Source organism: Drosophila innubila (genome assembly GCF_004354385.1).
Source record: "Drosophila innubila isolate TH190305 chromosome 3L unlocalized genomic scaffold, UK_Dinn_1.0 0_D_3L, whole genome shotgun sequence".
NCBI classification, from domain to species: Eukaryota; Metazoa; Arthropoda; class Insecta; order Diptera; family Drosophilidae; genus Drosophila; species Drosophila innubila.
In genome coordinates this window covers 7,915,660-7,932,167 of record NW_022995376.1, presented here as the reverse complement: position 1 = coordinate 7,932,167, position 16,508 = coordinate 7,915,660, and the positions used below count along the sequence as shown (strand labels likewise).

Sequence of the window (16,508 nt, the reverse complement as noted above, 5' to 3'; positions counted from 1 at the left end):
ATTCTATACCATGTTTTACGTTGCTTAAATTCTCTTTAGCAGTTTTACCAGTTAATAAATATATTTGTTTGAGACGAAATAAAGGCGCCATACACTTGCAATATCGATAGCTTATCGCACTCAGGCAATCAGTTTGAGCTATCGACAAAATATACAACACTCGATTAAAATAACTCGATTAGCCATATCGATATGTTTTGAATGCAACAATATGAAAGCCAACTGCTACATCTGTGTTCACCACTTTTCGTCTTTCCCGCGCATTTTCATGCTGGATTAGCATATCAGTTAAGATCAACCACCAAAAATTTGGACTATATGATTTTTCACTCGCCGAAAAACCGTAGAAGCAGTCACACCACTCTCGCCAAGCAGCCATCAATTTAAATTCCATTGTAAGTACCAACGCATTGCAACGCAACGCCTACCTAACCTTACATACATATTGTACACATACTGTACATACATATACATATATTTACAAGTTAACATACACATACATCCGTATATGTATATATTTATTTATCTGCTTGCTCTCTCTCTGGTGTTTTTCTAGTTTTGGTGTAAGAAAATTGCGAAATTTAACGTAAAAACGACAATGCCGCGCCGAAAAGTGCTCACAAACAACAACAATTCCGAGGAAGATAAAGTGATGCAGCCGACAAAAGCAAAAAGGGCGCGGATTGCATTCCATCTGGAATTGCCAAAGCGTCGCCAAATAATTGGCAACGTTTTGGTTTGCGGCACCGGTGATACCGGTCAACTGGGCCTTGGCGAAGATGTCTTGGAGCGCAAGCGACCAGCACTCGTTGAGAGCATACCCAATCCCGTGGATGTGTGTGCTGGCGGCATGCACTGTCTGGTGTTGACCAAGAACGGCGATGTCTACTCCTTTGGCTGCAACGATGAAGGCGCTCTGGGTCGCGACACCAGTGCCGAAGGCAGCGAATCAACGCCGGCTTTAATCGATTTGCCCGGCAAGGCGCTTTGCATTTCGGCGGGCGATTCGCATTCGGCTTGTTTGCTGGAGGATGGTCGCGTCTACGCCTGGGGCTCGTTCCGCGACTCACATGGCAACATGGGACTCACCATTGATGGCAACAAGCGCACACCCATCAATCTGCTAGAGGGCACCATCTGCTGCAGCATTGCATCTGGCGCGGATCACTTGGTTATTCTGACCACAGCGGGCAAAGTCTATACGGTGGGCTGTGCCGAGCAAGGACAACTGGGTCGCATCTCGGAACGTTCTGTGGGAGGCGAGGGTGAGTAAACTTCTTATTTTACGTATGTCACGTGTCATTTTAATTAATCCATCCCATTTCATAGGTCGTCGTGGCAAACGTGACTTACTGCGACCGGATCAGCTGATCATAAAGCGTACCAAGCCATTTGAGGCTATTTGGGCCACCAACTACTGCACTTTCTTGCGCGAATCGCAGACTGAGACCATTTGGGCTGTGGGCTTGAACAACTACAAGCAACTGACACACGCCAAGGAAGCGGAACGCGTCCTCATACCCATCAAGACGGACTTGAAGGATGTCAAACAGATTGCCGGTGGTCAACATCACACTCTGGTATTGGACAATAGCTCACGTTGCTTTGCAATTGGCCGACCTGACTATGGTCGTTTGGGTGTCGGAGATGTCAAGGATGTGGTTGCCGAGCTAATGCCAATCCCACAGCTGTCGGGCAGAACCGCTTTTGTGGGCTGTGGCGAAGCTTGCTCCTATGCCATTACCAACGATGGCAAACTCTATTCCTGGGGCATGGGCTCCAATCAGCAGCTGGGCGTTGGCGATGGCGACGACGAACTGGAGCCAGTCGTGGTGAGCAGCAAGAACACGGCAAATAAACGAATGCTGCTTGCAGCAGGCGGTGGACAGCACAGTGTGTTCTTGGCCGAGTCCGATGTACAGGAAGAGCAGAAAGAGAATGTGCCAGCTAGCAAGAAGGCAAAGACAGCTGCTAGCGCCGCTCAAGCAGCTCCAGCTGCGGAAGCACCCATGGAGCAGGAGAACCCAACAGAGGTGGTCAGTTCCGTAAATGACAACGAGCCAGCGACGAGCGTAGCCAGTGAGCCCGCCAAAAAGACAGCAGCCAAACGTGGACGCAAGAAGAATTAAGGAGGAGGAACGCTAGTGAACGTTCCCAATTTGTTTGAAGTTTAATCACTAGACGCACCATAATGTGTGCGCATCAACGTTTACTAAGCCCAACTGAATAAATTTGTTTATTTAATTGATTTTGTTTAAAATATTATCTATATATAAATATTAACTGTATAACTGTAGTAAATTTGTAAGATTTCGGAGAGAATGGCATGCAAAGCTATTGAGGGAAAAAGTGAAGCAAAACGAATTAAAACATGTACTATTTACAAACTAATCAACTTTTAATTATCATTAATAATAGTAATTGTTTATAATTTACATATATCGTACATAGAGTTACTACAAATTCATTGTTTCCAGCGGCTAATCAAAAATGTTGAAGAAATTCACAATTACCTGAGCTCTTCGCCCAAGTTAATACAATTTCTGTATCATAAATGCAAACGTGAGTTTGCATTGAATTTTTAATACAATACAAATTTATGGTTCTCTGATCTCTATATAGTAATTTTGTCTGTATATCCATATATATATACAACGATTTATATATATGCATATACATCATATAGACGGACTATATGGAATATGTTTCTGCTAAATGATTGTTATTTTCGATAGTTGAAGAAGTGTTGTTGATTGCTACGCTAGTGATGGTGGTGGTTGTGGATGTGCTGCTGCTGCTGCTGACCAAGGACGTGTCTATTGTTGTTGACTGAGGGTAAGCCGATGTTCCGCCATTGTGGCTATCATAGTTGTTGCCCAGGTAGAAACTAAGAAACAAAATGCAGCATAACAATGACAGGGAGAGTAGCACGCGCGCTATTTTCCGTGCAAATGCAATGAGACCAAGCAGATGACCGCCATTGGCAACACCGCCCATCTCCATCTGCCTCTCCCTCGCCATGTGGCCATTGTGCAGAGATAATTGCAGCTGGACGAGCATTAGGGCTTCTAGGCAGTCGGCATTATCAACATCTTCAGCATTAATGTAGTCTAGATCCAGGCTCAGATCACAAATGCAATACTCTTTCTCTTTGTGCATATCGTAGTTGTTCTTATGATTATTGTTGTTCTTGATATTATTATTGTTTCCGTTGTTGTTGTTGTTGTGGACTTGATTGTTTTGGATTGATTGGTGACTAACAGTGGCATCGTCTAGCCTGGTCAGATTGCATTTCGACAGTAAATATTATTTGTGCTTTCCACACTTAAATGCTGTCGTCTTTTCGCATGTGCCAGATCCGTGATGATGATCCCCAATGGAATGATGAAATCGCTCAAAAAGCAAAAAACCAAAGCCCGCAAATAGTAGCAATATTAGGAATAATGTTGCATATTGTAAATTTCTTGTGTGTTTCAGCTGAGCTGACATTTCTTTGTTCTGCTCCCGCAATTGTTGTGGTCCAAATTCCTAAAAATCATGGAAACAAATTAATAAGTTATAGGGATTAAAATTTAAGCATACTACTTACGCGACTGCCTTGACCATCTTGTCCTTCGCCCTTAGCGCCCGATTCCTTGGATTTTCCCGTCAGGCGACAGACAAGACGATGATTCTCCACCTCTGGATCATTTGTGCCCCTTTCTTTCCATATGTCTGCCACCTCCTGAGTACTGCAGTCAACGCTCGGAGCGAATGCTGCCATGACAAGGAATTTATCTTTTGCATCTGGACTAAGCTGATGATCCGATTTGAGCCAAATGTTTACCTCTGCGGTGGAATTTGCTGGGACAACGCCGCAGCGCGGACGTACACGAAACTTTTCCGGTGATGTGGTTTGAATCTATTAAATCAGAGAAAGGAGTTTTATATAAACCCATTTCTATAAGTGGTATTTGAAGGACTCACCTTGTAAACCACCGGTTGTTCCGTCATGTTCTTGAGGGTCAGTTTGGCATCCCCAGTGATTGGGCAAAAATTGACATACTCTGATGGTTCCAATTGCAACATACCTGGAGTAAAATATACAAGACATATAATAAATATAGATATGTTAGTTATGTACAAGTAAGTACTTATTGATTTTTTAAAAATATTAAATTTGTATAAATTTGTTTGGATTTAACGAAAAACGACGAATCTCTATTAAATATCATTGAGATTAAATTGCCTGACAATAGAAGCAATGCCAAACCGATTGGAAATGTTGGAAATACTCAGATGTATGGACTTGGACTTACCCTCTCCATCCGAGGGTGTGTGCAGTTCCCCTATGTTTGTATCGTGCAGCACCATTGGAGCGCTCTTGGCGAAGTGTACCTGGGTAATGAGAGAAGCACAAATGAAAATGGATTCAGTTTCGCATTCGCAAAAGAGCTGCTTAAATAGGGGTGGGGGTAGAACGCACCTCGTCCCTCGCCCCTATTGCCACACTCCTTCAACCCACTACCGCACTAATGGCACGATTCGCAATCGATTCATGCTGAGCTCTGCTATTTTTACAAGTGGACATCTCACTCACACCTTCAGCAGCACTTGAGCACACAGTTTGTTATTGAGGCCATTTGGCGAATTGATTTGATTTTCTTTGAAATAATTTGCACGAATCGAATCAGCTGTGTTGCATACGCGACTTAATAATAATATTGTTTCAATAAACAATTCTAAGTTAACCAACTCTGTTTGATTTCTGTTAAGTGCATTTTGAATTAATTAACACACCTTAGTTATATAGCTCGGCACTTTGACACTTAATATAATAAACCTTAGTAGTTAACTTTTTGTTTTATTATTTTATTTATATTTTCCGCAATTTACAATTGCAAATACAAATGTAGAAGTTGTGCTGTCAACTTGTTTCAATAGTCATGTTGCTACAAAAAAAGGGCTGGCAGCCTTGGTTCACAAATCTTCACAAAAAAGTTGTACTTGTATGATATCTACTTTTAAATTAAAAATTTTCAATTAATTTGGTATGTATTGCTATTTTTTTGCAAAATAACAAAAAAAATTAAATTGCGCGCCGTTCTCATTCTTGATCTGGCATATTTAGGTATCACAAAACTGACAAAAGGTGGCGCCACAATTTTTTTAAAATACGTATGGCAGCCTTGATTCAGTCAGTTCATACTAACTTTAATCGTTGCAGCAGAATATATCGATATCACAGTATTGTAGCAGCCAGCATTATTTCCACAACATTTGGCCAATAAGAAAAAAATAAACGGTTTAAAAACAAATATATTGTAATTTATTTTGTTTACTATACGCCCCGTATGACTAATGTAGAACCAGGAATACAATGAATTGATATGCGAGGTTAAATTTGCAAACTGTATGTCTTGAATAACAATTGAAATTCATTTTACTTTCATACGATTCCTCGCATATCATTGATATGCTTTGTTTAGCATAGCACCGCACAAACACACACAATACACAAGATCAGCGAGCAGCCACATACATTTAAATATACACGCACACACACACACAATTCTCTCGACGCCACCTACCCTGGGCATATTTGCTGAAGACAGAATATATAATATCAATTGGTTTTCTTTCTTTTTGTGTTTCACAAATATATATTATAGCTGTTGAGTTTTAACTACACACAATGCAAGAAAATAAATATAATTATAAAATATATCGCGAATGCATTGATATTGCTGGTAGCTGATGACGTATTGTCGTCGTGCCGCGGCAAACGTGGAAGCACAACTAAAAGCACACCCAAAAAGCAACAACACGACAAGCAAAAGCCAAACAATAAAAGCTTTTCGACAAACAAAAAGCTTTCACACTACGATCAGCCTCTCGTAACAACAGCTGTTGAGCCCATTGCATTGAATGCGTTGTGCAAATCATATTAAATTAATTAAGGCGCGAAAATGAGAGAGAACGGACAAACGGGAGAATGGTGAGAACGACAGCTAAATAAAAAGCGAATGACAAAATTAGTTGCTACGTCAAAAACAGAAGCCTATCTGACGCCCCCGCACACCCCGTAATTCGTCCACTGGGAATTATTTTTATAATATATTCCATGAGTGTTCTACTTTGTTACAGGTCAACGCCTCGCAACGCTTCACTGACCACTCGGAACCGAAAGCGAAAGTTTTGCAATGTGTCAAACAAATGGCTAAAAATAACGATAACTATGTCGCCGTGTGGTCTCTATGTCTATATTATTTACAATTTTTGGACACTCATAAAGGACACGCAAATGTCAGCGGCACCCTAAATCAATACCCGTTTCAAATGTAAATCAATTAATGGACAAGCAAAAGTTTCATCGCGTGACTGGCGGTCAGCATAAGAAATTAATAGACAGACTTCCGGCTGGTTTAGGGCACAACAGTTAAGCCGAAACACACCTAAACATTGGACTGGACGTACAGTTAGTCAACTAATTGTTTTGACAAAAAAAAGAAACACACACTCCTTAACAGATAGTCAAGAAAATGTTTTTACAAAAGAACATCCAGATATCGATTTTCTAATTTTTAAAATCAGTTAAATTCCATGAAAATTATTTTTAAGAAATAATGTTTTTATGTATATAACTTTGTTAGTTTTGATTTTATCAAAAAACTTTTCTAGATCAAAAGTATATACTTTAAAAGCAATTTATCTTGGGAAGATATTATTTAATCTAAGCTTGTTTAAAAAAAAAAAAATTATACAAAAAAATAAAACATGAAGCGGTTTTCTTTTTCGAAATAAAATATTCAAACTAATTAATTTGTCACAACAATTACTTGTGTACCTGTATATGTATATAATATAGGTATACCCGTGGGTTTACTTACCTTCTTATCGTTGGCCGTATCCTGATGTGGTTGCTCGGCGTCACCGGCATTTGCCGCCACGGGTTTGGATATTGCAGGCTTTGACTCTGGGACAAAGCTGAACTCATAGTTGTCAGTGCCTCCCCAGCTAGCCAGACAGTTGTCCTTGGTCACGTACTGTGTGACGTCCTTTTTCGATATCATTTTCAATATCTCAACTGCCTTTGGCGGCAACAGAGCTTTGATGACCTTAAAGGCAGCTAAAAAAAAATAAAAACAAGTAAGAAGGACTGACCGTTGATTTGATACCCTAGCAAAACCTTCCGAGTGAGCTTACCATTTAGTACCCAGGCCAGCTCAAATACCAGTATATAATTGAGTGCATTTGGATAGTAGAGCTTAAAAGTCTCCACAATACGTTTTACAAAATCCAGATCCAATGTGGCCAATCCCGTGCCAGACATGTCAAAGAATATGCTCAGTTGGGTCAGATGATTCTCCCTCTGTACACGCTCAATCCAATAGACGACAATGCGTATGAGTTCATCTAGATTCTTTGATTTGTTGTGCAATCGGACACGAAATATGAGCAGTGGCTTGCCATCCACATCCTGACTATGCACAAAAGCACAGCCTTGATTTAAGTACTCCTGATTCAATTGAGTATGATCCAAATCGTTGGTCCCATAAGACTGACGCCAGACGCATGTCTCCCAGAGTTGTTTGAAGGATGACTCCATATCCAAATCGTGCATTTCCAGAAACCGTTGCAGCCATAGTTGCTCGTTTCGAATGCGATCCAGGTCGATGGGATGGAAGGGTTCTATAAATAAAGCCAATCAAATTTTATAAATTTGTATTTTTAAATTTTATATACATAAAAGTTTTTTATTTGTAAATTTTAATGTTTTTTTATCAGTTATTATTTGTAATTATGTGAGATATTATTTAATAGTCTTGTTGATAAATGTGACAAGAAGTGGCACGTATTTTGTGGAAGGCATGTAACGAGCTTCCACAAACCTGATTGGCTTATCATCAGCGTGATAAGTTTACTATATTTTAACAGTGCTGCCATAACTTCAATCGAGAAATAGTCAAAAGTTGAATATATTTAAGTATCCTTACTTAAGGATAAGAAATAAATTTAGCTCATCTTTATAATTTTCGAACACTACAATTATGCTCTTCGCAATATATCTTCGATAGAGAGTTTGTTTACATAAGTATTTTGTTTAGCTATAAAAAAAGACTAAAATGGCAACACTGTTTGCAAATGAACTTTGTGTAAGACAAACGTTTTTATTTTCCACAAAGAGCAATGCCTTCCATATGATTAGCCTACGGTTTCAGGGCTGTAGCTTTTTGAATTTATGAACTGCATTCCTGGAACACCTGATCATTGAGCTTCCTTTATTTGCACAACTGATTCCGTAATTACACAAAACGATTCGTTTTCGTAGCGTAAATAAGCAATCGATTTTAAAGCAATCAGTTTATTTTTTATGACCGCGAATAGTTTGCCAGTTCGTAACGATTGTTGAGTAAATACTGTATGTGGATATACTATATTAAATAGTGTATACAAAGATATGTATCCATAATGCATTAGAATCAACGTATTTCTAGAACTCACACCTGTTTGAACTATCTGTGAACCTAAGGCCATGCTCACCTGCTGGGGGCGAGTTAGCGTATTTAGTATTGAATCGTTGACGCAACTCCTCGATTTGTGCAGTCGTTGGATTCTGAACCTTAACACCCATGATTGATGGCTCTTTCAACACTCGATACAAACGACAACTATGGGAAGACTAAACATTGAACTCTGCGCACGGCAATTACAGAGCAACAGTCAAGTTTGTAGTTCTCTGCTTATCGCACAATGTTAGTCTAATCGATAATCCACTTTCCCAGCTAACATATATCGTGATTAGATTTGAGTTTCCAAAATTTCCGAAACACTATCAATCGACACAAAACATGCGACAATACACGAATTCGAGTGCTTAGCACGAGCTACCGCGGCTAACTAACGGTGTTTGATCGCTGCTGATCGATCGACCGATTGTTTTTCGAATTGACAGTCGTTCGGCGTGCGAGTCGATGTGGAGCACCAAACGCGTTCCCTTGAAAAGGGCAGTTGCAATAGAACGTGATCGCCACCGTGTGCCCCATTGCATTTAAATGAGATCGCCTCGAGTGAAAGCTTTAGTCAGAGAGCAAAGATAGCGAGAGAGAGAGAGAGAGAGAGAGAGAGAGAGAGAGAGAAAGAAACTTGCACTCAATGTTTGCAATTAAGTTTTACACTCAAGCTTTGCACTTTGAGCTGTGCTCAGCAATTAAATAAAGATCGCATACAACTCAGATAAATAAATATCGTATTATTTACATGCTCAAATACAGTTTAAAATTATTTAGCTTGGAATTTATAGACGTAATCATCATTGCCGCCCCAGACCTTCAGGCAGTTGTCCTTGTCCACATACTCGTTGATGTCCTTCTTTGTGGTCACCTTCAGAATCTCCAAAGCCTCCGGGGGCATAAAACCTTTCACAATTTTAAATGCCGCTAAAGTAAAGAGAAGTAGAAAAATATGTAATACATACATTTATACTTTAGGTGGACTTGACTTACCATTTAGCAGGAAGGGAAGATCATGAACCACAATGTAGTTGGGTGCATTGGGATATTTTGTCTCGAACAATCCAATAATAGCCTTGATATAGTCCAGATCCAGGTTGCCAAGTCCAGCGTCAGTCATATCCATGAAAAGCGTAATTTTCTTGGAATAATTTGTCTCATGTTGAATACGCTCCACCCAGTAGACCATAACGCGAATAAGATCCTCCTGATTCTTGTTCTTATTGTGCTTGGACATGTTCACAATGAGCAGGGGCATGCCATCCTTATCCTGGTTATGCACAAAGATCTCACCGTCGTTGAGATACTCCTGGTTCACATTCGTCTCGTTGATATCATTGGTGCCAAAGCTCTGACGCCACTCGCAGTTCTGTCGGAGACGAATAATAGCCTTCTCCACATCCAATTTGTAGGCTTCCAGCAGCTGTGTGATCCAGACATCGCTGTCCTTAATTCTAGCCAAATCGCTAGGATGGAATGGAACTGAGGGGAAGTTCAAATATAAGTAACGATCGTTTGAGAATAGGCAAGAATCGGACACTTACCTGCTGGTGGTTCCGCTGCGAGGTTCTGCAGGAAACGGGTCTTTACCTCATTAACCTGCTCGGCTGTGGGTTGTACTCCTTTTGGCATCTTGAACTGGACTGGTCAATTTAACGGGTATATGTTGAATTTATAAGAAAAACCTATGGGAACTTGTTGCTTTATCGCTTGGCTACCGGGCCCCTATCGCTAATCGCTGATAATCTGTAAAAAAAAGTCTCTCTCTCTCCGGGGGGTATCTCAGTGGATAACCGAATGACTTGCCTGTGTAGAGCGCAATCAAGAACTGACAAGCGCTACAAAACCCCGAGATTGTAATTTGCTCGTTTCGCTCTCCGTTGACGCTACGAGTACATATGTATGAGAGTGTGCTCCGGTTCTGAACGATCATGAATGCAGGCGGTTTAATGCGGGTGGCAGCCAAACCAGACCGTTCTTTAATCAATCTAAAAAAAAATACATGACTCGAACAACAAGAGAGGGGCGAGGGACTTCCCGGGAGAAGGCAGCAATTCCGATAAGACCAAAAAACACCGAGCAACGAAACGAGCGAGCGAGCGAGAGAAAAGCCGAACAAATTCTAGATTCTATTTGTATGTATGTAATTCCACACTATGAAAACAATTTTGAAATTGATTTTTATTACTATTGGCACTGCGCTGGGTTCATAATGTACTCGTATCTCCAGATGTTTGTAGAATGACCGCTTTTAGGGCATTAACAATTTGTTTGCTTTCTTATCTCTAGCTTAACGTGTTTTTCCAGGAAATGTGATATGATTTTATATGATATTTGACTACTGGGCTATGTTTTAAGGTAATAATGTCAGAAACATATTTGGTAAGAAATTACTACAAATGTTGCTTAATATGTTGCACACAACATTTTGCGAAAACAAGTTTACACACATTTTTTAAAACAATGCAATACATTTGCAAGTATTGTTAACTTTTTTATTAAATAAAATAAAAAGAGTGCTAGTCTATTTAAAATACAAGTTTATAGGAATTTCATGCACTATATTTAATTTTTAATATTTAACGAAATAAATTTTAAGCAAACTTGTTTGATTTTAGTGTGCTTATGACACAATGACCTCCCACTTGCTTAGTTAAATAAATAAGAATGAATAACACTACAGCTGTTGTTTATGTATTTTACTTGTTTTTTCTCTCGTCTCATCTCACTTGTTATTTATAAATGTGCAATCTGTAAACCAGTTTTCAATTACTTCCTTATTTATTTACTAGTCATTAACGCTATTTGGCCAAAAGGAAAGACATCAGAAATGAGAGCTAGCTACTTAATTCCAAACATATTAGTTTTGTATGTGTATAATTTTGCTTTATATTAAAAAATAACAAAAAGTTAAACTTGTAAACTAGAACCAAGTCTGATCAACTTTAAACTTTCATAACATTGTCTGAACTTTTAAACGGAATGTCATTTTAATCATGGTTTAGCTTCTTAATTAATTGTGCATTTAAATTTAATTAGTTTTGTAAAAAAAATTATTTTTTGCTAGAAATCGATTTTGATGGTAAGGGTCCCCCCTTTGATATTTTGAAAATTCAAAATTTTAAAACTTCAGTTTTCACTTTTAAGCAACTCCTTATATCGTAATTAGTATAAAACAACACTTAAAACTTGATTCTGAGACGTTTCATTTTCTTGTCAAAAATCATGGGGAATTGAACAAAAATTTTGACTTGTAAAGTTACTATATCCAATGTCTGACCAACTTCAATCCGTCATAACATTGTCAAAACTAAACCGATTTTCAAGCGAAATGTCATTTTGATCATGGTTTGGCCTTTAAATCCATTCTGCATTTAAATTTAATTAGTTTTGTAAAAAAAATTATTTTTTGCTAGAACTCGATTTTGATGGTAAGGGTCCCCCCTTTGATATTTTGAAAATTCAAAATTTTAAAACTTTAGTTTTCACTTTTAAACAACTCCTTATATCGTAATTAGTATAAAACAACACTTAAAACTTGATTCTGAGACGTTTCATTTTTTTGTCAAAAATCATGGGGAATTGAACAAAAATTTTGACTTGAAAAGTTGTTAAATCCAAAGTCTGCCCAACTTCAATCCGTCATAACTTTGTCAAAACTAAACCGATTATCAAGCGGAATGTCATTTTGATGATGTTTTGGCCTCTACAATTATTCTGCATTTGAGTTTAATTAATTTCGTTAAAATTTTTTTTTCTTCAAATTCACTGTTTGAATCTCTTCCTTAACAAAATAAAAAATAAATTAAATTTAACACTCAAAAAAAAACAAATTTAATTTGTTACCAATTTTGAAATTTGGCAGCACAGAAATGTATTTGTTAGCGCTTTGTTTTTGTTGACATTGGCCAGCGAACGATGCGATGGATGACAGCTGAGGACAATAACAATGAAACGACAACATTTACATATTGAAAGCTCCTTAATGCCCGCTCTTTACACCCCATCCCCCTTTCCCTCCTCGACCGCCATTAACCATTAGCATGGCCTGGCATTCAGACCATCATCGAAAACTTTCGCTTTGGCGTTGGCCCAGTTCTGTTGTTTACGTGAAAACGTGCGCGTGTCCGCCGTCGTTGTCGTCGCTGTCCGTCTCGTTTCAATGTGGATGCAGTGCAGCAGGAGTAGCTCACGCCAAAGATGAAGTTCGCCGAACATTTGACGGCGCATATAACGCCAGAATGGCGCAAGCAGTATATCAATTATGAGGTAAAATGCACACAAAGTGTGCGAAAAATGAAATGAAAAAAATATGTATCCGATGGACACTCAAGTGTGTGCTTTTCCTAGCTGTCAGTTTGCTGGTGACGTCACGTGAAAAACGGCTGTCAAATGTCAGCGAGAGCTTTTGCCATGGCGCGAATTTGACGCATGCGCTTTGAGAGTTTGTCAATCGTTCCTTTTGTTGTGCTCGCTATAAACGTAAACAGAGACAGAGAAAGAGAGAGAGAGAGAGTTTACAAGACAGCGCATCACAGTGCGTTTGAAATGTAAATGCATATGTACTTATTTGGTGATCAGATTGAGTTCGATAGAGAAATTTTAGTTCCGCGTGAATCAGTAAACGTTAATCGATATTATTTGAGTACTGATCGAATTTTTAGATAGCATTTACCAGCACTTTAATTTTTTTAAAAGAATATTTGTAAATGAATAAATTACATTCCAATAGGAAATGAAAGCAATGCTGTATGCGGCAATTGAACAGTCGCCCTCAGCGGAGCTTGTGGATCGTGAGATGCTCACACGCTACTTTGCCAAATTCGATGAGGAGTTCTTTCACTACTGTGACAAGGAGCTGGCAAAGATCAATACATTTTACTCGGAGAAAATGGCGGAGGCAACGCGCAAATACGGCAATCTGAGGAGTGAACTGACGGAGGCATTGGAAATGGGGCATGTGAAGAAGCAGCCCGCCTGGAAGCGACGCACACCGTTGGGCAAGAAGAATGTACCGGCGCGTAAGATACAGGATCTCAAGTTGGCATTTAGCGAGTTCTATTTGGGTCTGATACTGCTGCAGAATTATCAGAATCTCAATTTTACCGGATTTCGTAAGATTCTCAAGAAGCACGATAAATTGCTCAGCGTGGATTACGGAGCACGTTGGCGCACGGATCACGTGGAGGCGGCACATTTCTATACAAACAAAGACATTGATCGGCTCATACAGGAAACGGAGCAGGCCGTCACCCAGGACATTGAGGGTGGCGATAGACAGCGTGAGTATTTAATAATATTTAAAAAAAAATATGTAAATTATTCCCTATTTTATAGGTGCCATGAAGCGACTGCGTGTTCCACCGCTGGGTGAGCAGCAGAGTCCTTGGACCACATTCAAGGTGGGCCTCTTTTCGGGCGCCTTTGTGGTGCTCCTGCTAACCGTGGTCATCTCGGCCATGTTTTATGGCTTTGGTGAGAACTGGAGAGTTGGTCTGCGCATGTTCCGAGCTCCATTTCTGATCACCGAATGCCTCTTTCTCTGGGGCGTCAATGTCTATGGCTGGCGATCGTCTGGTGTCAACCATGTGCTCATCTTTGAACTGGATCCCCGTAATCATCTCTCCGAGCAGAATATTATGGAAATTGCTTCAGTCTTTGGCGTAATCTGGGCCTGCTGTGTGCTCTGTTATATTTTCTGTGAACCCTTGGGCATTCCCCAGTATGCAGCCCCATTGTTTCTGTTTTCTCTGATGATTGCCTTCCTCTTGAATCCCACAAGGACCTTTCATCACGAGGCACGGTATTGGGCGCTGCGCGTCCTCAGTCGGGTCATCATGGCACCCTTTTGCTTTGTTAACTTTGCCGATTTCTGGCTGGCGGATCAATTGAATAGCATGGTTCCAGCATTTCTGGATATACCATTCCTACTGTGCTTTTTTGGCCGCAATCCCACGTGGCACAAAGCCGGAGAGGGTGAGTAATAGGATAAGTTTGTAATACTTTCCCCAAGTTCATTCAAAAGTTCAACTGAAATGCTGTTCAAACTTGAATTTTGAAATAAACTTTTTTTTTTGTTAATTTATGCAGTTTATTTAAAAATTATTCAAGTTTAATAAAAACTTGCTTGCTGTGCATTTAATTTATTTTATACGCTTGAAAAGTTGTGCAGCTTATATATGTAAAAGTATGTTAAAGCAGGCATTATTTTCAAGTTTATGAAATTAATTTGATACACACAAAATCCCACTTAAAAGTTAACCTATTAAACACAGTTTATTCACATAAATATTTTATTTATGTGCAAAATTACTTTTCATATTAGTGGCCGAAATTTAAAAAAAAACAAGTTGTTCAAGTTAATTTATGCTCAGAAAAGTTTTCCTTAAAATGAATTGCTTTTTTATTAATTTAATAGCTAATGAATATATTTAATATTTATATTTATTAGCTGGCAAATTCTGTGTGCAGTACGTATCTATTCTGCATCCCATTGTGGCCATACTTCCGGCGTATTTTCGGTTTGCTCAATGTATAAGACGTTATCGGGATACGAAGGAGGCTTTTCCACATCTGGTGAATGCCGCCAAATATGCGACCTCGTTTTTTGTTGTGATCTTTGCGCACAAATTCCACACCACATCGGGTAAGTTAAAGATTATTTTGGGTGGTATTGGGAAGGTTTATTAAAGTACACACTGATACGCACTGACTCCCGCTCATTATGCGTAATGTTTATGATACGCTACCAATTAGAGTTCCCCTCATGGCCAACCGCAAATTCATGATAATTTTATTTTAGCACAAAATACACGTAGCACGCGTTTTACTTTCACTGCTTCACTTTCCCCTTTTCTATCTCTTGCTCAACAGATACCTATGGACAGTCGAAGGAGAATCCTTGGTTCTACTGCTGGATAACGGCAGCTCTATTCTCCTCCTGCTACGCCTACATATGGGACATCAAGATGGACTGGGGTCTGTTCGATGCGAAGGCGGGTGAAAATCGATTCTTGCGTGAGGAAATCGTTTATTCATCGACGGTGAGTTGAGTTTGGACCGCCATGGTGGCGTCTAATGGCGGCAATAAATATTTGTCCAAGTGACCGGCACGTAAAACAATCTTTCAACGCATCCATTACATTTCTTTCCATTTTCTCACTTTCTATGTTTTGTACTCTCTTACACAGTGGTTCTATTACTTTGGCATAATTGAGGATTTAATATTGCGTTTTAGCTGGACGTTGTCTATGAGTCTTATCCAAGCTGGTTATATTGAGGGCGATGTTATGATAACTATACTCAGTCCCCTCGAGGTATTTAGACGCTTTATATGGAACTATTTTCGCTTGGAGAACGAACATCTCAACAATGTGGGCAAATTTCGAGCCGTACGCGACATATCAGTGGCTCCAATGGATTGCTCAGATCAGGTATACTATTAATTGTTTATTAATCTATAGTATCATCAGTCGATGCAATCTTTTTAATTAAATTTCAACAATAAAAAATAAAGGTTTTAAATAAACAGTTTTTCATTTTTTATTAAAACCACAAGTTGTAATTATACCTTTACAAATTAAAATTTTAATTAAAGTAGTTTTATAAATATTTGTTATATTTGTATATTTTTTGCAGACCACAATTCTGCGCATGATGGATGACATGGATGGTGTGCTTAATCGTAGGCGTGGCAAAGCCGCTGGCGGCTCTGGAGGCAAACCTGGCAACAAGAAACAAAAACATGAGCAACAACGTTTACTGCTCCAAGGCGAATCTGTAGAGGATCTGTGCGCATAGTGCAACAGCAACTGGAGAGAGAAGAGGAACTGGAAAGCAGCGATTGTCGTCATTTTATCTCTATGTGCACAAATATTAAGTATACGTAAATATAGAACAACAAACGCATGTGGATTGAGTGTTTTATAGTGGGTGTGGGGCAGGTGTGGGTGTGTGGCACTAAGATAGATTCAATTTAACTACCATGATGAGCAGTACGTGTCAATGGGTTCATCT

General features: G+C 39.3%; 5 protein-coding genes across 7 annotated transcripts; 2 read left to right on the top strand and 3 right to left on the bottom strand.

Moving 5' to 3' along the window:
* Positions 1-235: 235 nt before the first annotated feature.
* On the top strand, positions 236-2,387 carry LOC117788948 (regulator of chromosome condensation). The gene is made up of 3 exons (XM_034627904.1): positions 236-395; positions 557-1,265; positions 1,330-2,387. The coding sequence occupies exons 2-3, from the start codon at positions 599-601 to the stop codon at positions 2,127-2,129; spliced, it is 1,467 nt and encodes a 488-aa protein (XP_034483795.1). The 5' UTR covers positions 236-395; positions 557-598; the 3' UTR covers positions 2,130-2,387.
* Positions 2,388-2,405: 18 nt separating this feature from the next.
* On the bottom strand, positions 2,406-3,193 carry LOC117788970. The gene has a single exon (XM_034627930.1). It carries the CDS (start codon positions 3,157-3,159, stop codon positions 2,692-2,694), a length of 468 nt encoding a protein of 155 aa, XP_034483821.1. The 5' UTR covers positions 3,160-3,193; the 3' UTR covers positions 2,406-2,691.
* A 12-nt stretch (positions 3,194-3,205) lies between these two features.
* Positions 3,206-9,022, bottom strand: LOC117788945 (motile sperm domain-containing protein 2). 3 transcript variants are annotated; one of them, XM_034627899.1, is made up of 7 exons: positions 8,524-9,022; positions 7,186-7,671; positions 6,870-7,108; positions 4,299-4,377; positions 3,967-4,070; positions 3,590-3,901; positions 3,206-3,528 (listed from the first exon to the last, which is right to left on the bottom strand). In XM_034627899.1, the coding sequence occupies exons 1-7, from the start codon at positions 8,612-8,614 to the stop codon at positions 3,307-3,309; spliced, it is 1,533 nt and encodes a 510-aa protein (XP_034483790.1). In that variant the 5' UTR covers positions 8,615-9,022; the 3' UTR covers positions 3,206-3,306. The 3 variants fall into 3 exon arrangements, with proteins under 3 accessions (XP_034483790.1, XP_034483789.1, XP_034483791.1); XM_034627898.1 differs by having other exon boundaries at positions 3,584-3,901; positions 8,524-9,021; XM_034627900.1 differs by having other exon boundaries at positions 3,465-3,528; positions 3,579-3,901.
* A 189-nt stretch (positions 9,023-9,211) lies between these two features.
* On the bottom strand, positions 9,212-10,298 carry LOC117788967 (motile sperm domain-containing protein 2). The gene is made up of 3 exons (XM_034627926.1): positions 10,037-10,298; positions 9,486-9,974; positions 9,212-9,419 (listed from the first exon to the last, which is right to left on the bottom strand). The coding sequence occupies exons 1-3, from the start codon at positions 10,122-10,124 to the stop codon at positions 9,262-9,264; spliced, it is 735 nt and encodes a 244-aa protein (XP_034483817.1). The 5' UTR covers positions 10,125-10,298; the 3' UTR covers positions 9,212-9,261.
* A 2,269-nt stretch (positions 10,299-12,567) lies between these two features.
* On the top strand, positions 12,568-16,400 carry LOC117788937 (xenotropic and polytropic retrovirus receptor 1). Its single transcript, XM_034627886.1, has 7 exons — positions 12,568-12,761; positions 13,225-13,774; positions 13,830-14,468; positions 14,944-15,138; positions 15,366-15,535; positions 15,683-15,925; positions 16,131-16,400. The coding sequence occupies exons 1-7, from the start codon at positions 12,693-12,695 to the stop codon at positions 16,290-16,292; spliced, it is 2,028 nt and encodes a 675-aa protein (XP_034483777.1). The 5' UTR covers positions 12,568-12,692; the 3' UTR covers positions 16,293-16,400.
* The last annotated feature ends 108 nt before the right edge of the window (positions 16,401-16,508 follow it).